General features: G+C 48.5%; 1 protein-coding gene across 1 annotated transcript; it reads left to right on the forward strand.

Annotated features, from left to right (window-relative positions):
* The first annotated feature begins 2,021 nt into the window (after window positions 1-2,021).
* Window positions 2,022-25,511, forward strand: CDC42EP3 (CDC42 effector protein 3). Its single transcript, XM_011219226.3, has 2 exons — window positions 2,022-2,425; window positions 23,491-25,511. Exon 2 carries the CDS (start codon window positions 23,729-23,731, stop codon window positions 24,491-24,493), a length of 765 nt encoding a protein of 254 aa, XP_011217528.1. The 5' UTR covers window positions 2,022-2,425; window positions 23,491-23,728; the 3' UTR covers window positions 24,494-25,511.
* The last annotated feature ends 1,780 nt before the right edge of the window (window positions 25,512-27,291 follow it).

The raw sequence follows: 27,291 nt of genomic DNA on the forward strand, positions 1-27,291 counted from the left end.
GTCTGTATGAGGGCACTCGCCCTCCCTGAGGTTGTTCAGTATCAAAAAGACCCGCCCGGACAAACAGTGTGGAGGATCAAAGAGACCAGATACATCAAATCAGCACCACCAGCCCTAGAAGGAAGGGGCAGGTTCTGGATCAACTATTTTGAGCCCAGAAGGGCAGAGAGGGAAAGCTTCTAGAAGGTGAGGAATGGTGTAGAAAAGTGAAAATGGGGTTTTGGAATAAAATGGCTACCCCAAACAACCTGCCACTCCATATTTGCACAAGCTATAACAAAAGCTATTTACTTAGTCATGTGGGGGGAAAAGTGTTTTCAACAGCAGCTAACTACACAGCAAATGAAAAAAAATTTTTACACGTAAGACATATGTGTAAAGAAAGACTTTGTGTGTGCAAAAGGAATTTTTCATGCGGTATTTAATAAATATATACACATATTATTTGTACTTATAAAAATACCACATGCAATGAAAGCTATGCATAAATATTTATAAAAATCCCTTTATCTAAGTAGGCCAGTAACATTTAATATTTTTCAATAAATCCATACATAAAATATATACATTCGTGCCAAATGGAACATATATTTTGAAATATGAACCCCAAGCAAAACTCTGAGGAATCTGGAGTAAAATCCAGGTATCTGCCAAAGGAAACTTTGGAGCCGTTGTCATTCGAAGAAAAGAAACAACGCTGAGTCTCTTATCTTCCTGGACTGTTTTGCTGGTCAGATTTCTAACATCTCTTCAGCTGAGTTTTGTATTTGACTTCCAGCCTGACGTCCATTTGACCTGCCAACTAGTATTTTCTTTGAGGGTTTTACCACTCCACCCAAGTCTTCTCTCCAGAGCAGTTGTGTGCGTTTCCTTTTTCCTTTTCACTTCACCTTAACGTCAGCTGAGGCTTACAATGCCGGCTCATTGTGCCTTCTGAAGGTTTCAGACCCGGGGGTGTTGCGGTGAGGACCTGAAGCTTACGGCGCTCGGGAAAGTCAAGGTCCTCCGCAGGGTATCTGCTTTGTGCCAGGATTTCCGTCCAACCCGAGAGTCCCAGGGCCCGGGCCAGGCCCGGAGCGCCCGACTCCCCCACCCCCCGCCCCGGGGTTCCAGCCGCCTCCCCAGGCCGACCGTGCAGGCTGGGACCTTGCAGCCGGAAAACGCCGCCCTTTCCTGTCGCCTACTCATTAACCCAGGCGGAGCACTCGAGAAGGAAGAGACGGAGACGGATTAAGAAAATTAATTAACGGGGTCCAAGCTGGGCCTCCAGGCGGAGGGGCGGGGCGTGCCCCGGCGGTTGGGGGAATGACCGGCGGGCGCAGGTGCCTCCAAGGGCGGAATTTTAGGCTCCCGGGCCCGCAGCTGCGCCACTTGCGCCTCGTCGCGCTTCGGGGACCGCCGCCACCCGCCTGCCCCAGCTTCAGGCAAGTCTCGTTAGGGACCCCGCGGGAGAGGAAACACCTCCCCCTGGACTGGAAAAACCTGCAGCGTCGGCTGTTCGCGTGCCCACTCGCTCGGCTCGCAGCCCCGGGCGTCTCCAGTGCGCCAAATCCACTCTCCGGGTTTTGGCAGCAGCTCCAAAGGGAGCGAGCTGGAAACTGACAAAACACGACCTTTCCCCTGAGCCGGGGCCACGAGTGGCTGGGGGACCCGGGGCCGGGCAGGGTCGGCGCGGTCAGGTGGCCGCCTTCCTCGAGAGTCACCCGCCCGCGGCGCCCGAGCCTCGCCGGGCTAGATCGGCTTGTTGGGACCAGGAGAGGTGGGCGCAAGAGGTTTAGTGCAGGTGTCCAGGGTGCGGGCGGAGTCCCTTTGTACTCAGGCACCCAGGCGCTAGCACCCCGGGGTCCCTCTTTGAACCGAGTGTCTCCCGCGACCTCTCTTTGTGCCGAGGGAGCTGAACGCTGCGGCTCGGATCGAAGCCGCACCCCTAAAGGTGGCGCCAGGGCGGTAACGATGGGTGCCCATTGTACTCTGGGGGCCCGCAGGCGCTGTAGCGGCTGACCCCCGCCCGCTCCGCCCGGCCCGGGCTCAGGTACCACGGCGGGGTGGGTCTTCGGGGCCGAGCGCGCCCTCCCGCCCGCCCGGGCCCGCCCTCTGCGCCGTCGGCCACGCCCCCCGGCCCCGCCCTTCACAGGTTCAGGCTCAGCGTCCCGTCGCTGCGCGCTCAGTCTGGCTCGCACCTTCCCTCCCGAGTGTGGCCGGAGCGGTTTAGGAGCCCAGCGGAGGGGCTGGAGCGCGGGCGGAGCCTGGGGACACGCGGCCTTGGGGGCCTTCACGCCGACTCGGAGTGGATAGTGCTGTGAGGTGCCGCGCGGCCGAGCCGGCTGGATCTGCGGGTAACGGACCGGGACGGAGTGTGCCCTCGGGAGGCGTCCGTGTGGCGCGTCCAGCCCTGGGGCAGCGGCTGGGTTCTTCGGGGTGGCTGGTGAGTTGCTGCCTGCCCAGGGCTCCTTCCTCTTTGCTTGTGAGTCTGTCCGATCCGCGGTAGTGGCCGCTTCCGGCGTGCGCCGGGTACTAGGCTTGGAAACGCTTAGGGAGCGGGGATTCCGAGAGCATCGCCTTCCCAGCTGGTGTCCAAAGGACCAAAGGAGACCGTAAAGCAAACCGGGAGGGGTTCGGGTGGCATGACCAGGACGCAGAGCTCCACCATTTGTGCCCACCACTTTTCAGGGTGGAGCTGCACGGCTACGCTGCACCCTCCGAGCTATTGACAGCCATTCTGGGCGCGTATTGCATTTTTCCATCCGAGAACAAACCGCACATGGCTACCGCTCCCCTCCCATCATGCGTTGGCACCAGGGCCGCACATGGGTGCACCGTGCAGATCTGCGGTGGCAGTACCCACTGGGTGCCCTCTCCTGCCTTGACAGGGGGCATTGTGGCTGGAGCTCCAACCTGCAGACCTGGCAGTTTATAATGGTTTTTTGTTTTTTTTTTTAACTGTGGTTTCTGAACAGCTGAAGCGTTTTCAAGATTTTTTTTTTCTCCTTGAAACTGCCTTGACACAGACGAGTATCAGACATGTGAGGACGAATGGATCTGGCCAGTCATTTTTTTGTTATGAATTATTGTACTCCATCCCCCTCTCGACTTTGGGAGGCATGTGTTTCATCTTATAAATAGAAAGTAGCATATTTTTTGGCAGGACCTCCTTTATACTGTACAGTCTAGGAGAGGTCAGTTTAAAAATAAATACGCACTTGAATGTTGAATTACCGAGAGCCAGGCTGTGGCTGGGACAAGCTGCGTGGACAGCAGCATCAAAGCCCGGAGCGCAGCTGTGTTGAAAAGAGTAAAAGCCCCAGAGTGCAGCCCAGGCTGACAGTCAAGTAATTACATTTTGTTTAAAAAAAAAAAAAAAAGTGAGTGAATTAAAATGAGGGCGGGAATAGGAATGTCAGGAGGGTATTGCAAAATGAATCCTTCCAGCCCTGGTATATTTGGGGGAGTCGCTGCTTATGTATACTGAGGGTGTGTGGGCGGGGGTTCTAGGGAGGGAGGTGCTGGGAAGGGGGAGGGAATTGATGAATGTGTTAGGGAGACAAAGATTTCCTCCCCACCCCCAACTTTTAGGCCTCACAATATTCAAGAGTTTCTTGGGGATGCTGCCTTTTAGAAAGAACAAGAAATTAAGAGTGCAGCAGATGTCTGTATTTGAATAGCAAAGCCAGTCTTGGAGACTTCCCCTTCACATCACAGGGAGACAAAAGGCTCCACGGGAAGTTGTGATGATGCCCCAGGGGTATCTCGAAGGCGATTTAAAAGACTCCTGTAATGTTCTAATTTAGAAAAGATCTTGCATGTAACAACCAAGAAACGCAACTTCTCCTTTTTTTCTGGACACTTCTAGAGGTCTTTGACACCACCTGTAATTTGTATGAGCTCTGATTGGCAGTTCAAGAATCAGCTAGACTGTAGGTGTGTGACACAAACCCTTTTCCGAAGAGATTTAAACACTCAGGAGATGAGCTGGGGCAGCTGTGAAATGTTCATCATTGTCACATGTGGAATCAGGGATTGGGCGTATTTGTATAGTCGAGGAATGGTGGAAAGTTCTTCATTAAGTCTCCCAAAGAATGTCGATTTCCCAATGGGCCTCAGTCACTGAACACGACACTTGAGTACCAGCCTCTGGGCTCGCAGATAAGAACTTTACAGAAATTTGGAAGTGTTTCTGGGTCCATGGCAGTTTCTGTTTCCCAGTGGTATCATCTGCAAGAGATTTACATTATGAATTCCATGATTGGAACACGGTGCTGTGGCTGTGGCAGCGGCTACAGACATGAAATAAGATGAGCTCCCCCTTCCCTCCAAATCTGAGCAGGGAAATTCTGTTTTCTATCTGAACGTAACATGTAAAGACAGCTAAAGTAATGAGTGTTGCACTTTATTTTTCTTTTCATTGTAAATGTAAATGTGCAAGAAGAGTAAATACAAAGCCCTAAAAATTATCGCAGAAGTGCTCACATGCGCTGGTTTGTCTGTCTGCTGTCCAGCTTTTCCTTTAATGTGGTGTTTTGTTTTATGTCCAGCATGCTCACAAAAGCTGCCCTTTTTTGCTTCTAGAATTCGTGGTATTCAACAGCAGTGGGGACAAAGTTGTTTTAACCTATATCACCCCCAAATTTTTACCAGGCCATCAGTTTTTCACAAGCTCTGTGCCCAGTAGCCGCGGTGTTTATCCAGTGCATGAAGTACAGTTCATAACCTGAAGAGACCCTCCAGAAAGACCCCTCTGATGTTTTCTTTTTAATTATTAAAATTCTTATTTTGGGTCCAATTTCATTTCAGCCTGGCCTAATTCTTTCTAGCCAGAATCCCGCGAACCTGAGTATTCATTGATTGAAGAAGTTCAGTCTATTTTTAAATGCAGCATGTTTGCCAGAGAACAAGGATAGTCATTTGAAACTGGTAGATTGAGCCAGATACAAAATCTCTTTTAGCAAGCACTGAAGTCCAAGAATTCTGCTAATATATCATGCTGTTCAGGACTTAGGATGATAAAGGTACTTCCTACATGGAGCCTGTCCTGAATGCCAGGCAATCTTCTCAGCCCTTTACCTCGATGTCACTCACTTTTTTCTAGCAATCATGCCGTGGAGGAAAACTGGTCATATCCCCATTTTACAGATGTGGAAGCTGAGGGCAGACCTGTTTTATACTTGCCCAAAATTACACTGAAAGGAGAAAACCTAAATATGCCTACGCAATGTAATTGGCATGCAGGAGTGGCTAATCCCGCGGGAGTGTCAGCACCTCTCTGGGGTAGGGCGATGGGGAAAAAGCCCTGAGGTTAAGAAGCCTCTCTGAGGCTGCCCTGGGCCCATAGCCTTGCTCTGGCGCTTAATACCTATGAGACTTTGAGCAAATTACTTAGCCTGCATACCACAGCTTAGCAATTATAAAATAGGGATAATAATATTAACTCTGAGAATGAAATGAGTTAAAAAAAAATGAGTTAAAAAAAAAAAAGTGCCCAGTCCAGAGTAAGCACAACAAAACGTTGATGCTTTCGTTGTTGCTTTTATTTTTTTTCCTAGGTGCTTAATACTGGCTTGTTTAATATCTGTAACTACCCTTTGAGGTAGATAGTATTGTTGTTATTTTCCGGATGAGAGCACAGCCTCAGAAAGGTTTGGTAACTTGGCCAAGGTCACACAGCTGAGTAAGTAGCAGAATCAGGTTTGAATTCAGTTCTAGTTGACCTTATACTGAACACCACACCCCCACCGCTAGGGAGGAGCGGCGGGGAGGCTGTTCAATCTGACTCTTGTGAGGGTTTTTGGCTTCCAGCAGAGAACTCCTTTCGTAGTGCTCCATGTTCAAAGGAAGATGGCAGTAATTGCCAGCCTTGGGGAATATCATGTGAATGATTTCGTTTTTGAAGATAGTCTCACTGGTATGGCAACAGTCTTCGCCTGCAGTGGATCCATCATCAAAGTGCTAAGAGTTAACCTGAGCATTTAATTTATACCATAAATGAACAGATGTGCCATGTGAAAATGTAGGATTCAGAAGTGAAAAGGGGAAAGAAAAGCCCGAGACATCCAGGAACGAGCCCAGGATGAAGTGGAGCTTAAGGTGGACCACATCCTCGCGTTGAAGTTCTGAGAAGCCAGGGGTTCCAGTGTCCCATAACCAGTCTGGACGGTTACCTCCTTCAGACCAGTGACCACACCCTCAGTGCCAGGCCCTTCAATCCCCTGGCACCCAGTGGACGTTTAATACATGTTTCGTAAGGACACTGCTTCAGGAGGGGCTAAGCAAGAGGCAGGAGCCACCAGTAAGCTGGGCAGGAAGGTTCTGTCCTTGGTGGAAGTCGGGCCGCATTAACAGTTCCAAGTTCTACACATGCCTGGGGCCCTGCCAGATAAGCTTCTGGTGTGACAGAGAGAGGAAGGGGGCCTGGGAAACCTACTAGAGGTGCCCTGGATAACCTGTGGGGGGCCAGCCTGGCCTCCGCTGCCTTGGACTTACAGGATTGTGAGTAGCTGGGGGAGGCTGCTCAGACCCAAGTAGGGGTTCTAGAAAACATGGCTCGAAATAACTCAGGTTGCCTCAAAACCAGGAGCAGTAGCCTCCCAGGTGTCCGCCTCCATTTGGAATCTGCCCTTCTCCTGCCCCACCCTTTTAAAGGTTACAAAAGGAAACAGCACCCCACAAACCACAATAAATAATATAAGTAGCCAAATAGTTTTACAGCAATAGTTGGGTATGTTCCTTTGCTTAAAAAAAAAAAAAATAGCCTTCCTTGGCCTTGATACATTTCTTCAATGCCAAGTTCACCAGTGTCTCATGATGATGGTCTGAGTTCGACAGTACCTCTGGTGGAAAAGCCATTTTTAAAATGAAACCACAGTTTTATAATATGAATCATGATATTGATATTTTAAAATTTCTCTGTTTCTGAATAGCCAGGCAAACTTGGAAGCTGGTGAGTTCCAAATTAGTATATGTTGAATCCTTGTTGCTTGCCCAAGTCATGGATTAATAGTAGAATCCTTCTCGAGTCTCAGATTTGAAATTAAAAGAACCTGATTTTCAGTGATTTGGGTTTTGTTTGCATGTTTGAAAAAGTCATTATTCACCTTCTAGGCTTTGTTTCTTTGTTACACCGTGTTGCAGTGATAACACATCGGCAGTGAGCTAGGACACCACCACCTAACTCGTACCCTGAGATAGGAATAGCATCAGGAAAGGATTCTTTGGGAAACTAGCTTGATTAAGGTCCCTTTCTGTAGGACTTTTCAGAGCATTTAATATGTCACTGTGTTTAGTGAATCGCCACAGGGAGACGGTGTCCAGAGTCTCTGAAATCATTAGCCCACAGAGCAGCTGGCAGGGTTAGTCGGGCAGGAAACACACTCTGGGAGCCATCGAGCCAGAGGCAGAAGCCGCACACCGCAGTCTGCCCTGCAGAGCTGAAGGAACCCAAGGACTCTTTAGAGAACCATAGGGTTAGAGCCAGCCGCAAGGACACGCTGGAAGGTGTGAGCACACCTGTCATTCTGCTATTTGATCAAATTAGTGCAAGACTGATGGAAACAATCACAGAGGTACTCGACGTGCAACAGCAGGGTCTGGTCTTAGCTTTGATCCAGATGTAATGGACTCCAGGGTCTTTTTCTCATCTCTTCGATGAGGCGTTTGGTGCTAGATCACCTCTAGCTGCAGAGGCCAGTGGGCCCGGAGCAGTGACACCTATCAGCATAGCTCTCTTACTACTAATATTGTAAAACCCTGGGTAAAAAACAGACCAGTGCGGATCTGCAGCGAGGCAGCCTGAGCCAGCGTGCAGGGCAGAGAACTTCAAAGCCAGGCCTCTATTTAGACAGCTTACACACTCGGGAATCTGTCATGTTCTGGTGACAACTCGAAGGTCATATTTGTGGACACATCATGCCAATGATAAATCACTGTGTGTTTAGTTGAAAAAGACCTGTTCTGTTCAAATTCATTACAATCATTTAGGCTACACACATTTTTTAAACAAGGCATTTTTGGTTTAATGTGGCTTTGCCATTTCAGAATGTATTTGATTTCTTTCCCTTTTTATTTATTTATTTTTTAAAAAAATTTTTTGACTTTTTCCTTTTTCTTTCTTTTTTTTTTTTTGCCAAGGGTCGGTTCAGTCATATAACGTTGATTTTAACACAGCAGGAGACGAGGCTCGACTGGCCAGCTGTGTCACAAGGCAAACTCCAGCCCTTCTCTGGGTAGACTCTGCCCCCTCGTCTGTGAAGCCGTGAAAGGGGCGGGATGGGGGTGCAGAGGAAGCAGATGGACGCTTTCCGGGCTCTTCTCGGGCTGTAGAGTACTGTCATTCTCCGACTCTTCCTCCCCCTTGTATCCGAGGCACTTCCACAGTGTCTTATACCTTATGTTGTAACACTTACTGCGTTTAAATGATCAGTTACTGACCCTCCTGGCTACCTAGCTAGCCTGCTGGCTCCTTGAAAGTAGGGACTGAACCTCGTTTATAGCAGTTTCATCTTTTTTTAACAACAGAACCTAATGGAAAAGCAGACAATCTAGCCCTAGCCTGTGACATGATTCTGCCTCTGGCACCGTCTTCTCTTAGTGTTGTCAGGCCAGAGGTCACGTTCACTTAGCAGCTTGTTCAAATCCTGCCCTAGTAACGTTACTGTTTCCCGGGTGACAGAACACGCACGTTCAAAGGGAGGCCACCTCCGGTCCTTTGGTTCTAGTGGTAAGGATCCCACAAGCCAGCCCCAGACCTTGCTGCTCGTCTTCTCAGCTGAGTAGCTATTGGTGGATGCGAGTGACTAGCCAGGGGCTGGATGAAGGCAGGTGACCTCTCACTGGGTCCATCCGCTCAAGCCACGTGGCCCACCGTGTGCCTGTCATAGCTCTAAACTGCCAAGTGTCTTTCTTGCCCTCAGATGGCTTCAGAGCGAAGTGTCTTCCACAATAATGTTGATTTTTTTGGCTTCATGTAATTTTAGTCTAAGTTTCTGTTCATGGGTGGGTTTTGTTCTGTCTTATCGTGGGGAAGCCTTCAGCTGTGGGCTCCCCTGTGGGACAGGTGGGGTGGAGTGCTACTGACATGTCCCCGGGACAGTGTGGGGAGGGAAACAGTGACTTCTTTCCAATTCCAGTTTTTTTTTTCAGAATGAGGAATACGCTTGGAACCAGAACATGTCGGGGGGTTTTCACACAATTTAAAACAGTCAGTTTATGCATGTGGCCAAATCCCAAGGTCTAAAAGAAATAAGGTTGGAGAAAAATCCTACCAGTGAACTTCTGGCCTGTTGTTAACTTATGCAGCTCTGGTTTCTTGGAATAATTAGTAATAGTTGCCTCTTCCACTGATTAGTCAGCTCATTGCCTAACAGAAGTTTGTCAAGCACTTGACGTGTGTTGTCTCCTAAGAAGATACTGTTACTGTCCCCACTGTGCAGATGAGCAAACTGAGGCTCCCGGAGAAAATTACTGGCATTGCGTTGTACCTTTAATTTGGTACTAGGAAGGATGGGAAAAGATGATGAACGTTTTATAAGCTGGTAACCAATATTTTGATTCTAAGGATGCTCTTAACTTCATTAAAAAATATTCCATTTTTTCCTTAAAATTCCCTGGAAACTAGATGCTTCTGCAGAGGGAGAATCACAGACCCTAACATTTCGCAGATGGAAGGATCCTTATTTCGGCCCTCCTTGCTCATTCTGACAAGATAAAACTAAGGCCCTAAGAGTTGAGAGACAGAAAACAAGTCCCCCTTCTTGGCCCAGTTCTCTTTCAAACTTTTTTTTTTTCCTAGCCAAAGCAAAGAAAGAAATATAAACCCAGTCTATGAACAGATTTTAGAATTTTTTTTTAGTGGAAGAGGAGGAAGGAACGGGTAGGGAAGTTGGCCCTACTTTTCTCAGCTTCCCTTCCCTTCACCAGTGACCAGAGGTGACTTCCTTGAGCTCTGAGTGCTCCAGGGGACACGGGGTGAAGAACCACCATCATAAGGTACTTGTAATACTAAGGATAGATAAATCTTACACCCAGGTCTATGATTATATCATCTCTGCGTGTCCGTAGCTTGGGTGTACTTGCCAGGGATGGTTCCTCTCAGGAGCATGGCCTAGAGGGTATCTACCCTAACTTCCCCAGGCAGGAATGCTTCCTCTCTCCCTCCCCTCTGGAATCCCGACTTGGGAACTCAGACTTAGCGGGAAAGCCTCTCCCTTTCTTCAAGCTGATTAACTCAAGTTGTCTTAGACTTCTTCCTCAGACACGGCCCCACCTGGCCTCGCCATGAACTTTTATCACATAGCTCGTTCTGTCCCTGGGACCATAGAGATTCCCTCTCACTTGACAGCGTACCAGATATTTAAGAAAATAACTAGAGGCCCTCACATTTTTCTTTATGTGATCAATAACGGTTGATTGTAATTTGCTCAACTCCCAAGAAGTCCCCTTCATTCTCAAGGCTGGGAGGATTGTACCTGGAGAGAAAGGATGCTTGTACATTTGTAGGGGAAGTTGGTGTCCTCTGAGCAAGCTGGAGGTGGGAATTCCTTCCAGTTGTGGAGAAGGTTCACAGGGCGGACACAGACCATTTTCTTGATGACTGCTATGGACAATTAAGGAGAAAGTGAAAGTCGTTATTTTGTCAATAGAATGCTTCCCTTCCTGCATGTTGAATCTAGTAGATGTTCTGGTTTTTCGTTTGGTGTAAAGATGATGCTTGGTGTCTGCATAGCTCTCAGCTCTTATAAGCACCTTTAAGAGAAGCAGGTTTGGGGTAAGTATGTCCATTTACACAGAAGGCACCCACGTGTGTCCAGAGTTCTGCAAGGAGCCTGCGAGCCCAGCTCCAAGTTTTAGCCCAGGTGTCTTCCCCCCTAAGGCCTAGAACCGCAGTGAGAGCTCTGTCTACTGTTGTGTTTGCCAGTATGTTCCTTCATTCGGTAGGTGTTTTTCTTAAGTACCCCCTCTGTGCTGGTCCCACATTGCTATTCAAAGCAGTCCTTTTCTGTAGAATGTCCATTATAGTTTCTTGAGGTTTCTTTGTACCTCTTGGGCCAAATAATCCAAATTTCCCCTTAACCCATTTCCTTTTGAAAGGAAAGGTCTGGAGAGCGAGCTCATTGTTTCTCCAGGGCCTCATTCTTTAAGATTGACTTAAATATAACTAGCGAGTCTGCAGTCAGGGGAATGTATTGTCAGTTTATTCTTGAGTCTTGCCTGTCTCTCTGAGATGCTGTTTGCATGTTGCAGTCGAGGATAGAAGCCCTTTCCCTTTCAAATAGCACGATGACAAATATTCTCTGCCTTAATCCCAAAGATCTGTAAGAGCCTCTAGAATTACAGGGGCTTGATGGCTAGCCTGTAAGATCTTACCCTGTGTGGATAGAGAAAGGTTAAAGTGTCTTACAGATGGAAAAAGGAAAGAAAGCCTTTGCCACAAGGGGCCACAGCTCTGTCGTTCTATGATTTTATTTCTTTTCCCCCTAGGGGTCCTAGAAAAACTCCATCTTGCATTTTCAACAGGACAGGTAGGGAAGGAAGTCCAGGCAATCTCTTTCAAACTTTCTCATTTGTACATTCATTCAACAAACATTTGTTCAGTGCCAACTATGAATTAAATCTAGTTGTCTCTCCGCAGAAGGCAGCCCAGTGGGAGACCCAGTAGTGATTGCAGCCAAGTGTGATAGCTGGTGGGTTTGAGGGATAAACAAGGTACAGTAGAGGCTCGGAGTAAGAGGTCTTGGGGGGGCTGGCAGGAAATATTAGCTGCAAGAGTGGGCAGGACCCTGACCGCTAAAGCGGGCCTCACACAAGTTTTATGTCCAGGCTGAAAGGGTGGGCCAGCCTTTGAAGACCAAGAGTGACACGGTCACTTGGGCATTGTAGCTGGCTCACTCGAGGAGATGAGGTTGGAGGCAGGGAGACAGGTGGGGAAGCAGATGCTCCTGTGCAGGAGAGCGATCTGGAGGCCTAGGAAAGGCTGAGGCCTTGGGCTTGATCAGGGGAGACAGCAGTGGGCCTTGATGTGGAGAATGAGGCAGGGGAAGAAGTTGGGGGTAAGAGCCGCGTTTTGGATTTGGGTGACTTCCTGCCATTTACCGAGAGGAAGGTACGGGAGGCTTGTGCTAGGGAGGCAGGAGGAAAGATGGCACATCTGGAACAAGTTCAACAGGAAGCGCTTGGGGGGAGCCAGCTGAAGTCTCAAAAGACTGGGGGGTAAAAGTCCGATGCTATCTGTGCAGGAGCCGTGTTTTCTTCATGTCTGTTTTAGAATTTCCAATCCACTGTATACTGGTACTGGCTAGCGTGCACAACGAGTACCTTGGGCCCACACCCAGCTCCCAAACGTGTCAATAGCCCATCCAAGGAGAAAAATCCACTGGTCCTGTCCTCGATGGTTACGGCAATGTCAAAAAGTTTCTAGTAGCTCACTTTTGATTTCTTTACTCATCTTTTCATCCACCGGCCGTGGTCTGCAGAGCTACCTTGAGTAGTAACTTGAGATTCACGTTATGTGTGGGCTGAAGACACTGATTTGGAAATTATTGTTGGAGGGGATAGTTGAAGCCATGGGCAGGGTTGTCTTGCAGGGGGATTGTTAAGGGTTGGGGGATGAACAACAACCATCGAACCCTTTGGAAATGCCATAGCTAAGGCAGGGGCTCAGACTTTTTCTGTAAAGGGTCAGTTCATATTTTAGACCTAGAAGGCCACATAGCCTGTCCATAGCTACTCAGCTCTGACCTTGTCATGTGAAAGCAGCTCTACCAGGGTTTCCCAACCCCAGCACTACTGCGAATTGGAGCCAGATAATTCTTTGTTGTGGGGGGCTGTTCTGTGCGTTGTAGAATGTTTAGCATTTCCCCTAGCCCCACCCACTAAATGCCAGTAGCGCCACCACCCGCAGTCATGAGAATCAAAAACATCTCTGGACATTGCCAAATGTCGCCTGGGTGGGGGTGTGAAATCACCCTCAGTGGAGAACTACTGAGCTGGAGACAACATATAAAAGAATGGGCATACATGTGTTCTAATAAAACTTTATTTACACAAACAGGCCAACATCTGGATTTGGCCCACTGACTATAACCTGCAGACGCAGGGACTAAGGGAGGGCCAGAGGGAAAACTAAAAGGGTTTCTTTCGTAACATTTGAGGGCCTCTGGTGTTCATTGCCCAGAAGGAGGCTGTCGGGAATCCATCATAAAGAGGAGATTTTTATCCGCAGTGGCTCTTACTCATAGCACGGTTGCCTACCTCCTTCTTACTGAGCTTAGCACCTACCTGGAAATATGGGACATAAAATCACAAAACAAAATAACAGAAACAAAATAATCAGAAAACAAAAATAACAAATAATAGCCTTGTTAGGAGTCCTCAGAAAGCCTCCGCCAGTGCAATACTGAGCCTGGATTACGTGAGGTGACTGAGGGAATTTTTTCTGGGAAGGAAGTGACTAAAGCGGATCTTGGGGGATGTTATAAGGAGGGGTTGATGGTAAGAAGGTGGAAGGACATTCCATGTAAGGAACACAGGGTTCTTAGTTTCAGAAAGTTGCGGGGGAAGTGAAGCGTCCCCAGTGAGGGAAGGGAGTCATTGTCCCCAGCGAGAGCCGTGTGGTGGCCGGTGCACGTGCTTCCTCTGGGAAAAGAATTAATGGCACTGAAATGAACGCTGTTTTCTAGAACAGGATGTTTGTTTTTCTCCTCCAGCCTCAGGGGGCTTTTACAACTGCAAAATTTTAATCTTTTGGCTTTTCTTTTACATCAAGTCAAATTCCTTTTGAGATTCTTTTTGACAAAATTCTTTTGGCTGGTGTCTAGGACCTTTTTATTCATTCTCGTTTCCTAACAAGGTGCGGTTACCATCTCTGCCTCTCATTGATGTTGAGATAGTGTATGGTTTCTTCTTTGTCCTGTCGGACCTGGAGGCAGGTAGCCTGCAGTGGCCATTCCTTTCTAAACTCACTTGCATGCCAATTGTCATGTTAGCCATCCAGCAATTAAGAGCTCAGACTGTGGAGTCCCGCGGTGGCAGAAATCCTAGCTCCTCCACGGCTTTGGCTGATTGACCTGAGATATGGGCTTAATCTAAGATTGTTTCCTAAGAGGTGTGTTGTAGTGCCGCCTGGCCCAGGGCAAACACTCACCTGTTAGCCATTCCATAGTCACAAGTGTAAATTCTTCAGAGAAACAGGCATTTCAAACTTGCCACTTCCTTGCGGAGCCCCTGTAGACTTGGACTGGGGCTTGGCACTTGGGAGCAAACCAACTCATCCCTCATGATGGAAGGGGTCGCAGGGGTTATGGATTTAAAACCTTCTTGACTTAATGTTCCCTGTGTGCTGTGTGTAGCGGGAGGCAAAAAGAGAAGATCCCGTTTGTGTCCGTAGAAGAGCTCTCAGCCTGGTCTGAGGGGACGTTCATTCATTTATTGAACAAATATTTGTGTACAGATATTTCTGTACAAATAACACAGGGGAGCCTGCCTTGAAAGTGGGTGGCGAATGGAATGGCCGCTGCCAGCTTCCCAATATACCCAGTGCCGGTATGAGGTGGAGAAGCCATGTTCAGCCCATCCAACGAGAATGAATGATTATCAAGGGCTGGAGTAGGTTGGGAGAATAGCGTGGAAAATCCCATATCTGTCCTTTCACCCTATTAGAGAAATAGAGTAATCAAGGGACCTAACCTTTGGGGGCCAAATTCTCTTTCTGTATTGATAATGTCATTGCAGCTTCGCAGATCAGGTGGGATCCATTAGTTATGGAAGCACACGAGTAGTTCACGGTAATGGGGTCATGTGATTTGCATCCGACAAACTAGAGTGCCTGCCTTGGTCCTTCCAGCCCTGAGACTGTGCCCCATGCAAAACTAGCTGTGATGAGTGAGTCAGGAGAACCTGTCCTCCTCCTGCCTTGCTACGGCACCCAGGGATCCATGTCCATGTTGCGTCCTTCCCAGTAACGGATTTTAATAGGGAGACAGGGTGCATAATGGCCCATCTTCAAAAGTGGGGACTTTCGAGGTGGAGGTGCTGTCTCCCAATTTGGCTTCTAAAAAAATCTTTCAACTAGTACAATTAGATGCTATAAATGTGAGGTGTGTACATGAGTTAGCAGTGAGTCTCCCATATGGTATTTTGTGGGTTTCTACAAAGCAGGTCATAAAAGAAAAATAAATACAAGCTGTTGCTGAATCATAAACGAGAAGTCCATTTATAAATAAGCGAAGGTGAGATGCATCAGGCTTTTTGAGTGGGTCCGTAAAATAGAGTCTGTTCAGTCTGGCCGTAAGGCCCTTTGCACGAGAGCTGAGCTGCTGGGGCTGGAGCTCGGGGAGTGCCCCAGCCTTGCAGCGTAGAGCTGTGTCGTCCTCAGTTTGGATGATACGGGAGAGGGTAAGAATCTAAAAATAGAAGCGGCATCTTCTTATCTTCTCATGGGTGGAGTAAATAGACTAAAAATATGAAAAGCATCTCTTCAGGATGCCTTTCATTGGGTGTTCCTCTGGTTACCTTTTTTTTTCTGTCTTACGAGTTTGATTGAAGTTCAATGTGAATCTTCTAATACTACGACTTTTTCCCCATGAATTTCACATTCTTTGTCTGATTCAGAGAAGCCCTCCTACGGAGGTTTGCGAAAGGACTGGCATGAGTGCCCACACTGTGGTAATATTTTAGTGTTTCTGATCCAGGAGGTTGGCTTGTCCTCCCTAGATTAGTAAAAACATGGCCATCTTCAAATGGAAAGTCTTCTAGCTAAAGTCCGGGAGTGTTTTCACAGGAGAATGTGACAGGAGGTCATGAGGAAATTGGCAGGAATAGCATCCCTGGGTAGGAGACTGAGAAGGAGCAGGGACCTGCCATGTGCCACCGAGGAGGCCTGGGATCAGGGCTGCTCCCTGGGACGTCCCCAGACCTCAATCACACACCCCCAGCCACCTACTCCATCTTTGAGAAACCTGGCTTTTCCAAAATCTAGGTCCTTTTAGCTTCTGCCCAGTAATCCTAGGGCCTCAGAGAACAAATTAATCCCTTTTCTATTACAGTTAAATGAATCCTTCAGATTCCTAAAGCTCTGTTTTCCCTCCGTCGGAGTTTTTGTTCAGCTGCTCCCCTCCTTCAGCTTCTCACATGTCATGACCAAGTTCTTTGTCTCCCTGTTGGACTCCTCAGAACATACAGGAACATGTTTCAGGTAATGCTTATCCCTTCTAAAGTGTGGAGTCCAGGGGCACCTGGGTGGCTCAGTCAGCTGAGTGTCCAACTCTTGGTTTCAGCTTGGGTGGTGATCTCGGGGTCAGGAGATCCAGCCCCGCGTTGGGCTCCGCACTTAGCTCAGAGTCTGCTTGGGACCCTCTCTCCATCTCCCTTTGGCCCTCCCCCCTGCTTGCTCTCTCTCTCTCTCTCTCTCTCTCTCAAATAAATAAATATTTTTATCAATCAATGAATGGAGTCCAGGGTCAAATACAGTTTTCCGGGACTTATCACAGTAGTGTTATCTTCTTGTTGGAGGCAGAGAGAAGTGCCCTGAAGACAGCTGGGGTTGGAGAGGTTCTTAACTGGTCATCATCCGTCCCTGGGACTGATGGTTCTGGCTTGAAGGAGGACCCGTTTCATATTTCTGCTTGGGGTCCGGGTGGTGCGGCAGTGCTGGGTCTGGATGCTAGGAAGAAGGGAGGCAGGGTGAAAAGTGATCAGAAGCTAGGATGTCCTTGAAGGATGTGACAATGAAGCAAGCAAGGGGAAGTCCGCGCACACTCACTTCCCGAAAGCAGAAGAAAGGAAAAAGCCCGAAGGTCCCTTGGGATGGTTTCCCCACCCCCCACCTGCCCCTATTTTTATACATGTGTGTTTCAAATTAACATTGCAACCTGTTTCGTAGGATGCAAGAACTTTTTTTACCCTCTCTCTCCACCAAGAATTACTCTAAAACAATTAGTGGACTAACCAGACATTTCCTTTCTTAAAATAAATGGGATTTTTAAAATCTAAAGCTCTTTGTTCTTTTCAGATGAGTTGCCAGTCCCATCAACTCTTAAGTGATTCAGGAACTGATTGTTTCATGTGTCACTTCTTAATGAACCCTGTTTTTGCCCACCTCCTGGCCACTGCCCTGCTTTGGTCTTTTTGGCATCATTCTATTTAGAATCAAAGGGCTGCTTCGGGGTTTTTGGTTTTTGTTTTTGTTTTCCATTGACTTATCCCTGCTGCGATGATTTCTCTTATTAACACTATCACTTATGCTTCATTCAGTCACTGGAAAATGGAATGGGCTAGCCTAGTGCCGGAAGGACGCCCCGACACTCGGCCGTTCTTATCAAAACCGTGACTTTAACTTCCCCTCAAGCTCTATTGAATCCTGGAACCCTTGGATTTCTCAAATCCCTGGAAGCCAGGGCCTGTGCATTTGCAGCTGGGCTCCGTGCGGCCACATCTGCTGGATGTTCTCTCTCACCTTGATAGAGGGTGACAAGCCACTGACCAGGGAGTTGACCCCTTTCATTGGCGAATCTGTCCTCTTCCAGTGCCCAGGGACTGGGACCTTTGTTTTCTAAGGGATCTAATTTCCCAGATGAATATTATCTCAAGTGTCATCGAAGGGGGGAAAGAGGAGCAAATAGTGATCCAAGAACGCACAGAAAGGGATTAGCAATCATGGAGAGTTGAGATTTCAGGGTCAAGAGGAGGGTTTTTGAGAAAAGGCTCCACATAGGAAGATTTCTTTCTGTTTTCTGCCCTTTTTCTTTCTTGCCTTCCTGCCTTCCTTCCCTCTGACTTTCTGTCTTTGGATTTGAGGAAGACGGTGGGAGTAGAGGAGTGATGGCAGTACAAGAAAGCTGGAGAGCTGGGAGAGCCCCCAGGTGTGGGGGGGCAGCATCCTGTGGGTGGTCCTGTACCAAGGGGTCACGATGGTTGGTAGAGTCTTGCCTGATAGAAAAAGGCTAGCAGTTCTCTTCATTTGGCCTATGGAACACCCAGAGGGCCTGCTCCCCAGTTCTGCTGGAGTAGTTCACATCCAGCCTGTAAGCCCCTCCTTCCTCTCTCCCACCCCATCCTATATCCCCTCCCAAGCGATCCCACTTCCTTCTGGGCGGAGGGCAAAGCCTCTCAGGTGTCAGCCTGACTCAGGCTCTCCCCCTGGGATTCTCCCATGCTCTGCCGACTGCCCCACCGGTCAGGTGCCAGCAGCCTCCCGGAGCCCAGGTCTCCTTTTCTGAAAATGGCGAGCAGCGATGGGGTTTCAGGTTGGGCGTGTAGAACCATCCCGTCGTAGAGCAGTGTCTGTGTCGCTAGCCGCCGTCTGGACAGGAACCGTATGCCCAAGCCCCAGGCCTCTTCCTGCCCATCCTCCTTCCACATGGACACTTGCTGCATCCTTATGTCTCTTGCCTCTTCTCATTTGCCTTTTCTTGTGAGATCTTTTCCATTGTGCCAGATAACATTGGTGCTGCCTCTTGAACGCGAGTGCCTGGTCCCTGCAGGAGGGGCTGGTTTGTGGTTTGTCCCTGGGCCACGCCCTGGCGAGACATGGTCAGCCCTCTCGTGAGGTCTCACCCACACGCTGCCACCCTAGATTTTGGCTTTTGGTTTGTTTGTTTTTTAAAGATTTTATTTATTTATTTGACAGAGAGATAGATAGCCCGCGAGAGAGGGAACACAGCAGGGGGAGGGGGAGGGGGAGAGGAAGAAGCAGGCTCCCAGTGGAGGAGCCCGATGTGGGACTTGATCCCAGAACGCCGGGATCACGCCCTGAGCCGAAGGCAGACGCTTAACGACTGAGCCACCCAGGCACCCCTAGATTTTGGCTTTTGAACACAATCGCCACAGAAACATTTGCGTTAGGGGCGCCTGGGTGGCAGAGCGGTTAAGCGTCTGCCTTCGGCTCAGGGCGTGATCCCGGCATTCTGGGATCGAGCCCCACGTCAGGTTCTTCCGCTATGAGCCTGCTTCTTCCTCTCCCACTTCCCCTGCTTGTGTTCCCTCTCTCGCTAGCTGTCTCTATCTCTGTCAAATAAATAAATAAAATCTTTAAAAAAAAAAAAAAAAGAAACATTTGCGTTAGGGTCCAGTTGGTCAGACGCAGTAGGCTTTCCGGGACCTGTATATAAAATTTGCTCCAACGTGCAGCCTCAGCCCTAAGCAGCACTTTTTTTTCCTTTTTTTAAAATAGCTAATTGCTAATTCATTCACATGGTTCAAAAACCCAAAATCATAAAAGGATATACAGTGAGAAGTTTCTCGCCCAGCCTCGTCTGTCGTATTCCGTCCACTTCGCCCTGTGGGCGGCCCCATTCTTAGCTTCCTGTGTAGTTTGTGGAGAGATTTTACAGACCTGCAAGCCCAGACAAGTGTGTTTGTATACTTCGGCACCTGTTTTCCCCTCAAAGATAGAGATCTCTGAGCTCTTTCTATATCGGCATACAAGGAACTGTTTCATCCTTTCTAAGACTTGTATAATATTCATTTGTACGGGGTGCACCTTAATTCAGTTTAACCCGTCCTCTGTCGTGGACAATTAGGTTGTTGCAACTCCAGACCGTTGGAAGTTCCTGGGTTGACAGTCTTGTACAGGTATTATTTCCCACATGTGTAAGCCGGGTAAATCTCTGCCAGTGGAATTCTGGTGTCGAAGGCACGGGACTTGGAGTTTTGATAGATACTGTCAAACCACCTGCCACCCAGGTGGGGTCCTTTGGGGCTCCTACCACAGTGTATGCAGGGCCTGACCTCCCCCTTATCAGCCCAGGGTGTTAGCACACATTTGTATCTTCAGCAGGCTTTGGGATGCACCCCCTTCCTAACTGGGCTGCTGACAGAACTCTCGGCAAGTTTGCTCGTTCAGCGTCGAGACCTTCAACTCCGGAGCCTGGCCGCTCGGCTCGGAGCCTTGTAGCTACGTAGCCTTGGCAGAGGGACTCAAGACCCATCGTCTGTACCTCAGAGCCTCATTTGTAAAATGGGGCTCTTAACGGTAGCAGCCCGGTGGGCTTTCGTGCAGGAGCTAGTTGGAACCGTGCCCGGAACACAGAGATGCCGTCAGCGATGCCCGTCAGTGATGCCCGTCAGTGATGCCCGTGCTGGTGGCTCCCAGGGGCGCGCGTGCCCACCCCAGGACCGGCTGCTTTGTTACCGCTGAGGAAACCGCCCTCAGGTTTCCGTACTAGCAAGGGCAGAGAAGATGTGGAAAGAATAGTCTGGCCAGGAAGGGAAAGGGGCCATTGATGTACATTGGCTGAGAAGCCCGGGAGCCCAGAATGTCCGAAAAGGAGGGGAGGCAGCAGCCAGTGTAAGACAGCCTCCTCACTAGATTGTGTCTGCGGGATGAAGCGTGGGTGCCCGAGCTGGAGAAGGACAGCGAAGAGAGAGGCATGGGGTCAGAGCTCCAGTTCCCCAGCATTACGTCGCAAATAGCTACTCATCTAAAGTTGTAAAACTGACATTTTTATCCAAAATTCCTTAAAAAAAAAAAAACCAAAAACCAAAACAATTTCCAGTGTATTTGGGAGCTCGTAGCACTGGCACGTGGTAGAAATTCAATACAAATTATTGTTTGCAAAGTCCTAGAAGCCTACGTCCCTGTCAGGCAATAAACACTGTGTAAATATTTATAGAAAGGAAAAGGCCTTTTACGGTATCTTCTCTCTCTCCCACTCCCGTCCCACTGCCCGCAGCTTATGTGGCCCTCACTCACCAACCCTTTCCTTACTTTTTGTTGCCTCCTTCCCACCTTTGTGTCCATGCCACTGACCTAAAACCCAGCTTTGACCAGGCCGAGCTAGCCCTTGGCGAGGGGCTTGCAGTGCCCATGGCGGTGGCCGTGGTCGTGGCCATGGCCGTGGCCAGGCAGGGAGGGAGGGCTGGGCGTTCCTCCCCTGAGCCTTCCGGGTGCAAGTGTTTCCCTTCTCCCCAGCTCCCGCCGTCCTTGTTCCAGTGCAGGGCGATGGTGCGGGATCCCGTCAGCAGGGCGGCGACCCGTTCGCCTGGCTGCGTCGTCTTGGTATTTTTCTGCATAGTTTGAAGTGCTCTGCCTCGGTTTCTGGCCTCGCATGACCCTGACTCCACCAGCTGACCACAGGCAGCCCTCGCTTGCCCCTGAGTTGTGGTGGACGCACTGTATCTTTCCATGGCAGCTGTCCTCCTGGCCGTGTGTGCTGAGGACATCGCGCCAGTGGGCAGCTGTCCCTCGGGGCTGTCTCCCACCTTCTGTGGGCTCGGCGCTCCAGCGGCTCCTGCAGGCTCTTGTCTACCACACTGTGCCCAGAGGCGCAGGAAGGCAACGCCCGCTACCCTGGGTGACAGGGGCCCTGGGGTGTTAGACACTTACTAGGAAGTTCTGATGTTGGGATCCAAGACTTTAGATTTGTAACATTTGTGACTGCCACCAGACTCGAATTCGAGTGAAAATTGAGAGAACATCTGGACCCACCAGCCTGGCTTCTTACACACGCAATGTCCCCTTCTTCGGTATCAAGCCCCTCTGTTAGTAACACAGTGTTTCCTTGGGATCCTCACCTCAGGTGGGGAGCAGAACCTCGGGACACCTTTGTGTGGCCATAACAGCAGCATCTCGGAGAGCTTGTCGGAGCCAGGGCCTTAGTCAGGACCGAAGAGAGAGTGAGCAAGTGTGTGGTCCCAGGTGGCAGCTTCAAGGTTAGCTAACTCCAGCCGCAAACCCCCTTGTGCTGCCTGGGCCTCCTCCCCACACACGGAGCCAGGGCACGGTGGGCCTCTCCAGCTCATCGCTCCCTGCCTTGTCGAGCCTGGGTGCAAGCCAGTTCCCAAACAGAGCTAGTTGGTACCTCGCCAGTGGGTGCCAGGGCACAGCGCTTTCCACCTGCCATGGGGAAATGAATTTAAAACTCTCGCCAAAAGGAAAGAAGTATGCAGCAGATATGTACGGCCTCTGGCTGCTACAAAGCACATGTGGCTGGCTCTCTGCAAGCCACCACCCGACTCAGCCCTCGGAGTATTTATTTATTTATTTATTTGCTCTGCTGCCAGTGGGAGGGGTGCCCGATGGGAGAGGTCTCACGGAGCCATTTCAGGAATTCTGCAGTGAGAAAGGCTTTACCTTCCCCACATCAGCTGATGTGATTGAAGAGCTAGAGGGTTATTCTTAAGAGATGAAGCGTTTTTCTTCTGTAAGATGAGAACCTGGAGCCCCACACCGCCTAGCTTAGCATGTGCGAGGAGGGGGTGTGAGTTTTCCATGCCGGTAATACACAACCACAAGCTTGGTGGCTCACACCACCATCCAGTGATTGTCCCATAGTTTCTGTGGGTTGGGAGTGCAGGCAGGGCTTCGCTCCAGGGTCTCATCAGGCTGTGAGCCAGCTGTCAGGGCTGCGGTCTCATCAGAGGCTCAACTGGGGGGGGAAATCACTTCGCCAGTTCCCTCAGGTTGCTGGCAGAATTAATCTCCATCGGCCGTCCCTCAGCATGGCAGCTTACCTTTTCAAGGCCGGTGAAGGATTCTTTCTCAGTCCGCTAAGATGGACTCTTTCATAATATAACCTAACCAAGGGGGGCCATCCCATCCTCTTTGCCATATTCTGTAGGTTAGAAGAAGGTCTTAGGCTTTGCCCACAAAGGCATTAACACAAGGAGCCACATCATGGAGTTTTCCTTGGGGTTCCTTCCACCCAAGGGGGAGGATATGAGCTTTATCAGTAAATGTTCCAGAAGTATTGCCAAGTGAAGACCCAGCCTGTTATAGGTGATCACACTTTTTTTCTGTGAAAAGAAGCAGTTGAGTTCTTTTCATTCCATCTCAGAATGCCTCAGGTCCTGAAACCCTTGACAGCCCAGCTCTCTGTGCCACAACCTGATTCCAGCTACAGCTCTTCTGGCTCTTACAGCTTTCTTACTGGCTGGAGGTGACTGAGAAAGGGCAATTTATTTTTTGATGCCCAAATCCCTGTTTTCTAATGTGTGAGAATGCAGTTTGCTAAGATTTTGTTGACCGGTGTCACTTAGTAAATATTTCCAGTCCCTTTGCTTTTATAGGACTATTCACTATGTTGCATTAATTTCATTTGGACACGGAACTCAACGACAAAATACTATCAGTCTTGCTAGTATGAACACCAAACAAAAGAGAAAACACATTTTAAAGCAAATCCTCTTGTGTCTTAAGGAGCTGAAATCACTCTGGTCATGTGCTGACAGCAGTTCTTATAATAGAGGAAAAATCTCAAATCTTAGACATGTGCAGAAAATTGTGTCCATGGCCATCTTTAGAAAGTGCTGATGTCATAGGTATGAGGTTTTTCATCTCTTTCTTTCCTTTTTTTCTTTCTCCCCCTGAAATAAGACTTAGTGGACCCTTAGTGAAAGACCCGAAGATTAAAGTTTTTATCCCACTTGATGGAGGGAGAAGACACAATCAGGCTGGCTCTGGATGGAACTGGGCCTGCCATTATATACAGGCTCTGGTGGAAAAGGCAGGCCCCAGTGAACCCCGCAGGGCCAGCTAACTATAACCTGCTTTGGTTTCCTTTCCAGGTTTCTCCCCATCGTGGAAGGGGTTGGATGATATGCCTGGCTCTTCAGGACGCCACACTTGGCTATAACTTCAGGAAGGCCTCTTAAACCCCGGCTCATTTCAGAGACCACTTCTGGAAGCTACTTGAGAAAAAAATGATGTGACAGATCCTATCAGAAAAGGCTTTTCGGAAACAGAACAGCTGTGAAGAAAGTGGCCCTTTTCCCTGTCGCAAAGTAGACATTCTCCAATTCCAAAATGCCAGCCAAGACCCCAATTTACCTAAAAGCTGCCAATAACAAGAAAGGCAAGAAATTCAAACTGAGGGACATTTTGTCCCCCGATATGATTAGCCCCCCCCTCGGAGACTTCCGCCACACCATTCACATCGGCAAAGAGGGCCAGCACGACGTGTTCGGCGACATCTCCTTCCTGCAGGGGAACTACGAGCTGCTGCCCGGGAACCCGGAGAAGGCGCGCCTGGGCCCGTTCCCGGGGCACAGCGAGTTCTTGCGGGCCAACAGCACCTCCGACTCCATGTTCACCGAAACGCCCTCCCCGGTGCTCAAAAACGCCATCTCCCTCCCGACCATCGGAGGGTCCCAGGCGCTCATGCTGCCCTTGCTGTCGCCCGTGACATTTAATTCCAAACCGGAGTCCTTTGGGCCGGCCAAGCTGCCCCGGCTCGGCTGTGAGCCCGTCGTGGAGGAAAAGGCCCCGGAGAAGAGCAGCCTGTTGGAGAACGGGACGGGCCACCAGGGGGACGTCTCGTGGGGCTCCAGCGGCTCCGCGTCACAGTCCAGCCAGGGCAGGGACAGCCACTCCTCCAGCCTCTCCGAACAGTACCCCGACTGGCCGGCCGAGGACCTGTTTGACCACCCTGCCCCGTGCCAGCTCGTCAAGGAGAAGACGAAGTCGGAGGAGTCCCTCTCTGACCTCACGGGGTCCCTCCTGTCGCTGCAGCTCGACCTGGGGCCCTCCTTTTTGGATGAGGTGCTGAATGTCATGGATAAAAATAAGTAACAGACACCGCCCACTCTTGTCCTTCGGGGTAAAGGTATCAAAAAATAAAAACTAAACCACAGTCGAAGAGAAGAGCTTCACTGGCTATGTGTGCAGTTGTGTGTGATGGGTTTTCTAAACTAAGGTTCCTACGAAATATTTTTTGTACCTGTTATGCCCTGTTTGCAAAAACAATTAGGGAAAAAAACAAAACAAAACAAAAAAACAACTGTCCTGGCAGAAAGGAAGTGAGTCAGTCAGAACCCATTTTCGGCGGGTATTGCTTACGTTCAGCTCACCTTTTTTGTTTCCAGACACGTAAGAACTCTGGCTCGGCCGGGATTGGCACTAGCTATGAAGGGCTGCACAAGTCACGTTAAAGAACTTGACAGAACTCCAGCGTTTTCTGAGCAAGAAGTCGTCAAAATTTATTTAACACCTAAGCCTTTTTTCTAGACTCTTTTCTATATTACATTATTTGGGCTCACCGCAGCAAATTCTTCAGTGTTTAAAACTGTTCTCTGTTTTCACATTTGAACAATTGATGGGTTCGGGGGATTTTCTCGTAGCTCTTACATATCCCTATATATTATATCTATATCGTGAAATTTTGACCGTCAGCTACATGTTGGTAAGACACAAGCAAAGTATTACTGTAACTAAGTTATTTTTAAAGTTAAAATATATTTTTATGTGCCTTTGGCTTTTTATTCAGAGTCTACATTTTATAGATATTACATCAAATGTTGTCATTTGACTTGTTTCCATTGGGGTTCCATTGTAAGCTGCGTCTGTATATGTTTGGAAAAGTGTATTCGTACTTAGCTGTATTTCTTTTCTTTCGTCTGTTAGCATACTTTTCACAGCACCCAACAATGGATTGTAAAGCATAAAGGCACAGGTTACTCACGATGCTTCTGCAGAGACTGTGGGCTACACCATATAATGTTATTTGGAAATATAGGTATTTTAGTACAGTACATACTTGCATTACATAGGTACTTCATGCGACACAATAAAGAGTAAATGTTAAAATGAAGTTGCTTGTTTATAGTAATAAACAAAAGTGTAAGAGAATAGTAATATTTTACTTAAGTCCAGGGCTAGAAAAATTGCTTCTCTAAAGTGTACGTGAGCCTTTAAAATAAGAGATGACTTCCATCCACTCTGCAGTTTGGACCTTTGCCCAAAGGTTTGAGATTCCAGAAACAGGCCCCTTCAGTTTTAGGAAAAATGAACATGTGAGATCAGAATTTTTAAGTCAACGCTGATGCCAGCCTCTCAAAACTCATTTCTGTGAATCTTCTAACCTTACATTAACACAGTCTGTAGCAAACTCTTGTAGCCCCAGTCCCATCCCTGTTGGATGGAGTTTCCTTGCTGCAGGTGCCATGTAAACAAGGTGAAGGAGGCTAAAAAGAGGGCAGTAGAGAACACTCCCCCCGCCAAGGAGAGTTGCCTGAGGAAGTCAGTTAAGGAAACAGGAAGAGGAAATGTACACGGCAGTTCCTGTCCTGCTGTCAACCACCCTTCCCCCCTTCAAAGTCAAACACTTGCACATAATAACTTTCATTTCTCCTAGAACTATAGCCCTGAAATGACTTCCTCTCCCAAGTACGTCAATGATTGTCCCACCTGGTTTGGAGTTGTTGCAATTCTGTCATCCGATGGCCTGAAACAGCCTCTGCACTTCGTGGGGGAAACACAAGACAACTCACCAAGTAGAAGAGGAAACCAGTTTCGCTGGAGCCCCGAGTATCTGCCTTAACTTCCCAGCTGCATTTCTATCCCATGGTTTTCCAGCGTTCTTCTTCTGTTCAACCAGACCCTTTTAACGCTTTCCCCATCTTCATTAGCGGTCACATTTATTGCACCATGACCTCAAGGAAAAGATTAAAGTATTAGGTGAAACAGTAATGTTTGCATATTTCCTCCACTTGGGTTTGTTTGCTAGAATCTGAGTAATAAGGTACCCTCATAGGTATTTAACTATTACACTTTCTCTGGCCCCCTCACATACGGCCTCCAATTAGGTTAGGTATAATTGAGAGGGCACAAACATGCCCCTATTAGAGAAGAAACAGCCACATCCTGCTTATGATTTTAAGTCATTTCTCCCGGGGCAGCCCTCTGATACCTGGTTCCTTCTCCAAGGAGCAGGTGCAGAGCTGGTGGTGGCTTTTTGCAAAAAGGCACTTTCAACTTGCACCTGCTGAGAGCTGAATTGACGTTCTCAGTCTGAAGGTTCTCCCACTTTTAACCTAATTTATCAAGATGCACTTTATTTGCAGACTCAGAATGGTGAGCCACCTGTGGCCCAACAACCAGAAAAGAGACCAGCAGTTTGTGTAAGTAGCGACTCTTTGTGTCGTAGGCAAGGTTCTTGGAGGTGATCTTTTCCCTGGGCAATGAGACCTAACAAAGGACATAATACATTATTTCTGCCTCAAATTATTTGCTTAAAAAAAAAATCAAAACATCAGAGTACTTAGCTCTTCACAAATATAAAGTCATTACTTAGCACGTTTCAGTGAGTCAGGTCACTGTCCACAAACACAGAAGACTAAACCGGTCGGACAGAAACCGAGGTCTCCAGAATCAGTCTTCTTTATATTATTCAAAATTACAATTTTTCAGGTCTCCTCACAAAACCCTTGAAGTCATGGAATGGAGGAAGTCATGAATCCATTAACTTGATACATGTTTTTAAACAGACAAAAGTCTACACTGCATGATGGCTTTGCTCCTTCTAATACGAAGGCTGGTGAGACTGAATCATTTTACTGTGAAGCATACGAATAATAAAACAAGTGGGCATG

This window comes from Ailuropoda melanoleuca, chromosome 4, assembly GCF_002007445.2.
Source record: "Ailuropoda melanoleuca isolate Jingjing chromosome 4, ASM200744v2, whole genome shotgun sequence".
Classification (NCBI taxonomy): domain Eukaryota; kingdom Metazoa; phylum Chordata; class Mammalia; order Carnivora; family Ursidae; genus Ailuropoda; species Ailuropoda melanoleuca.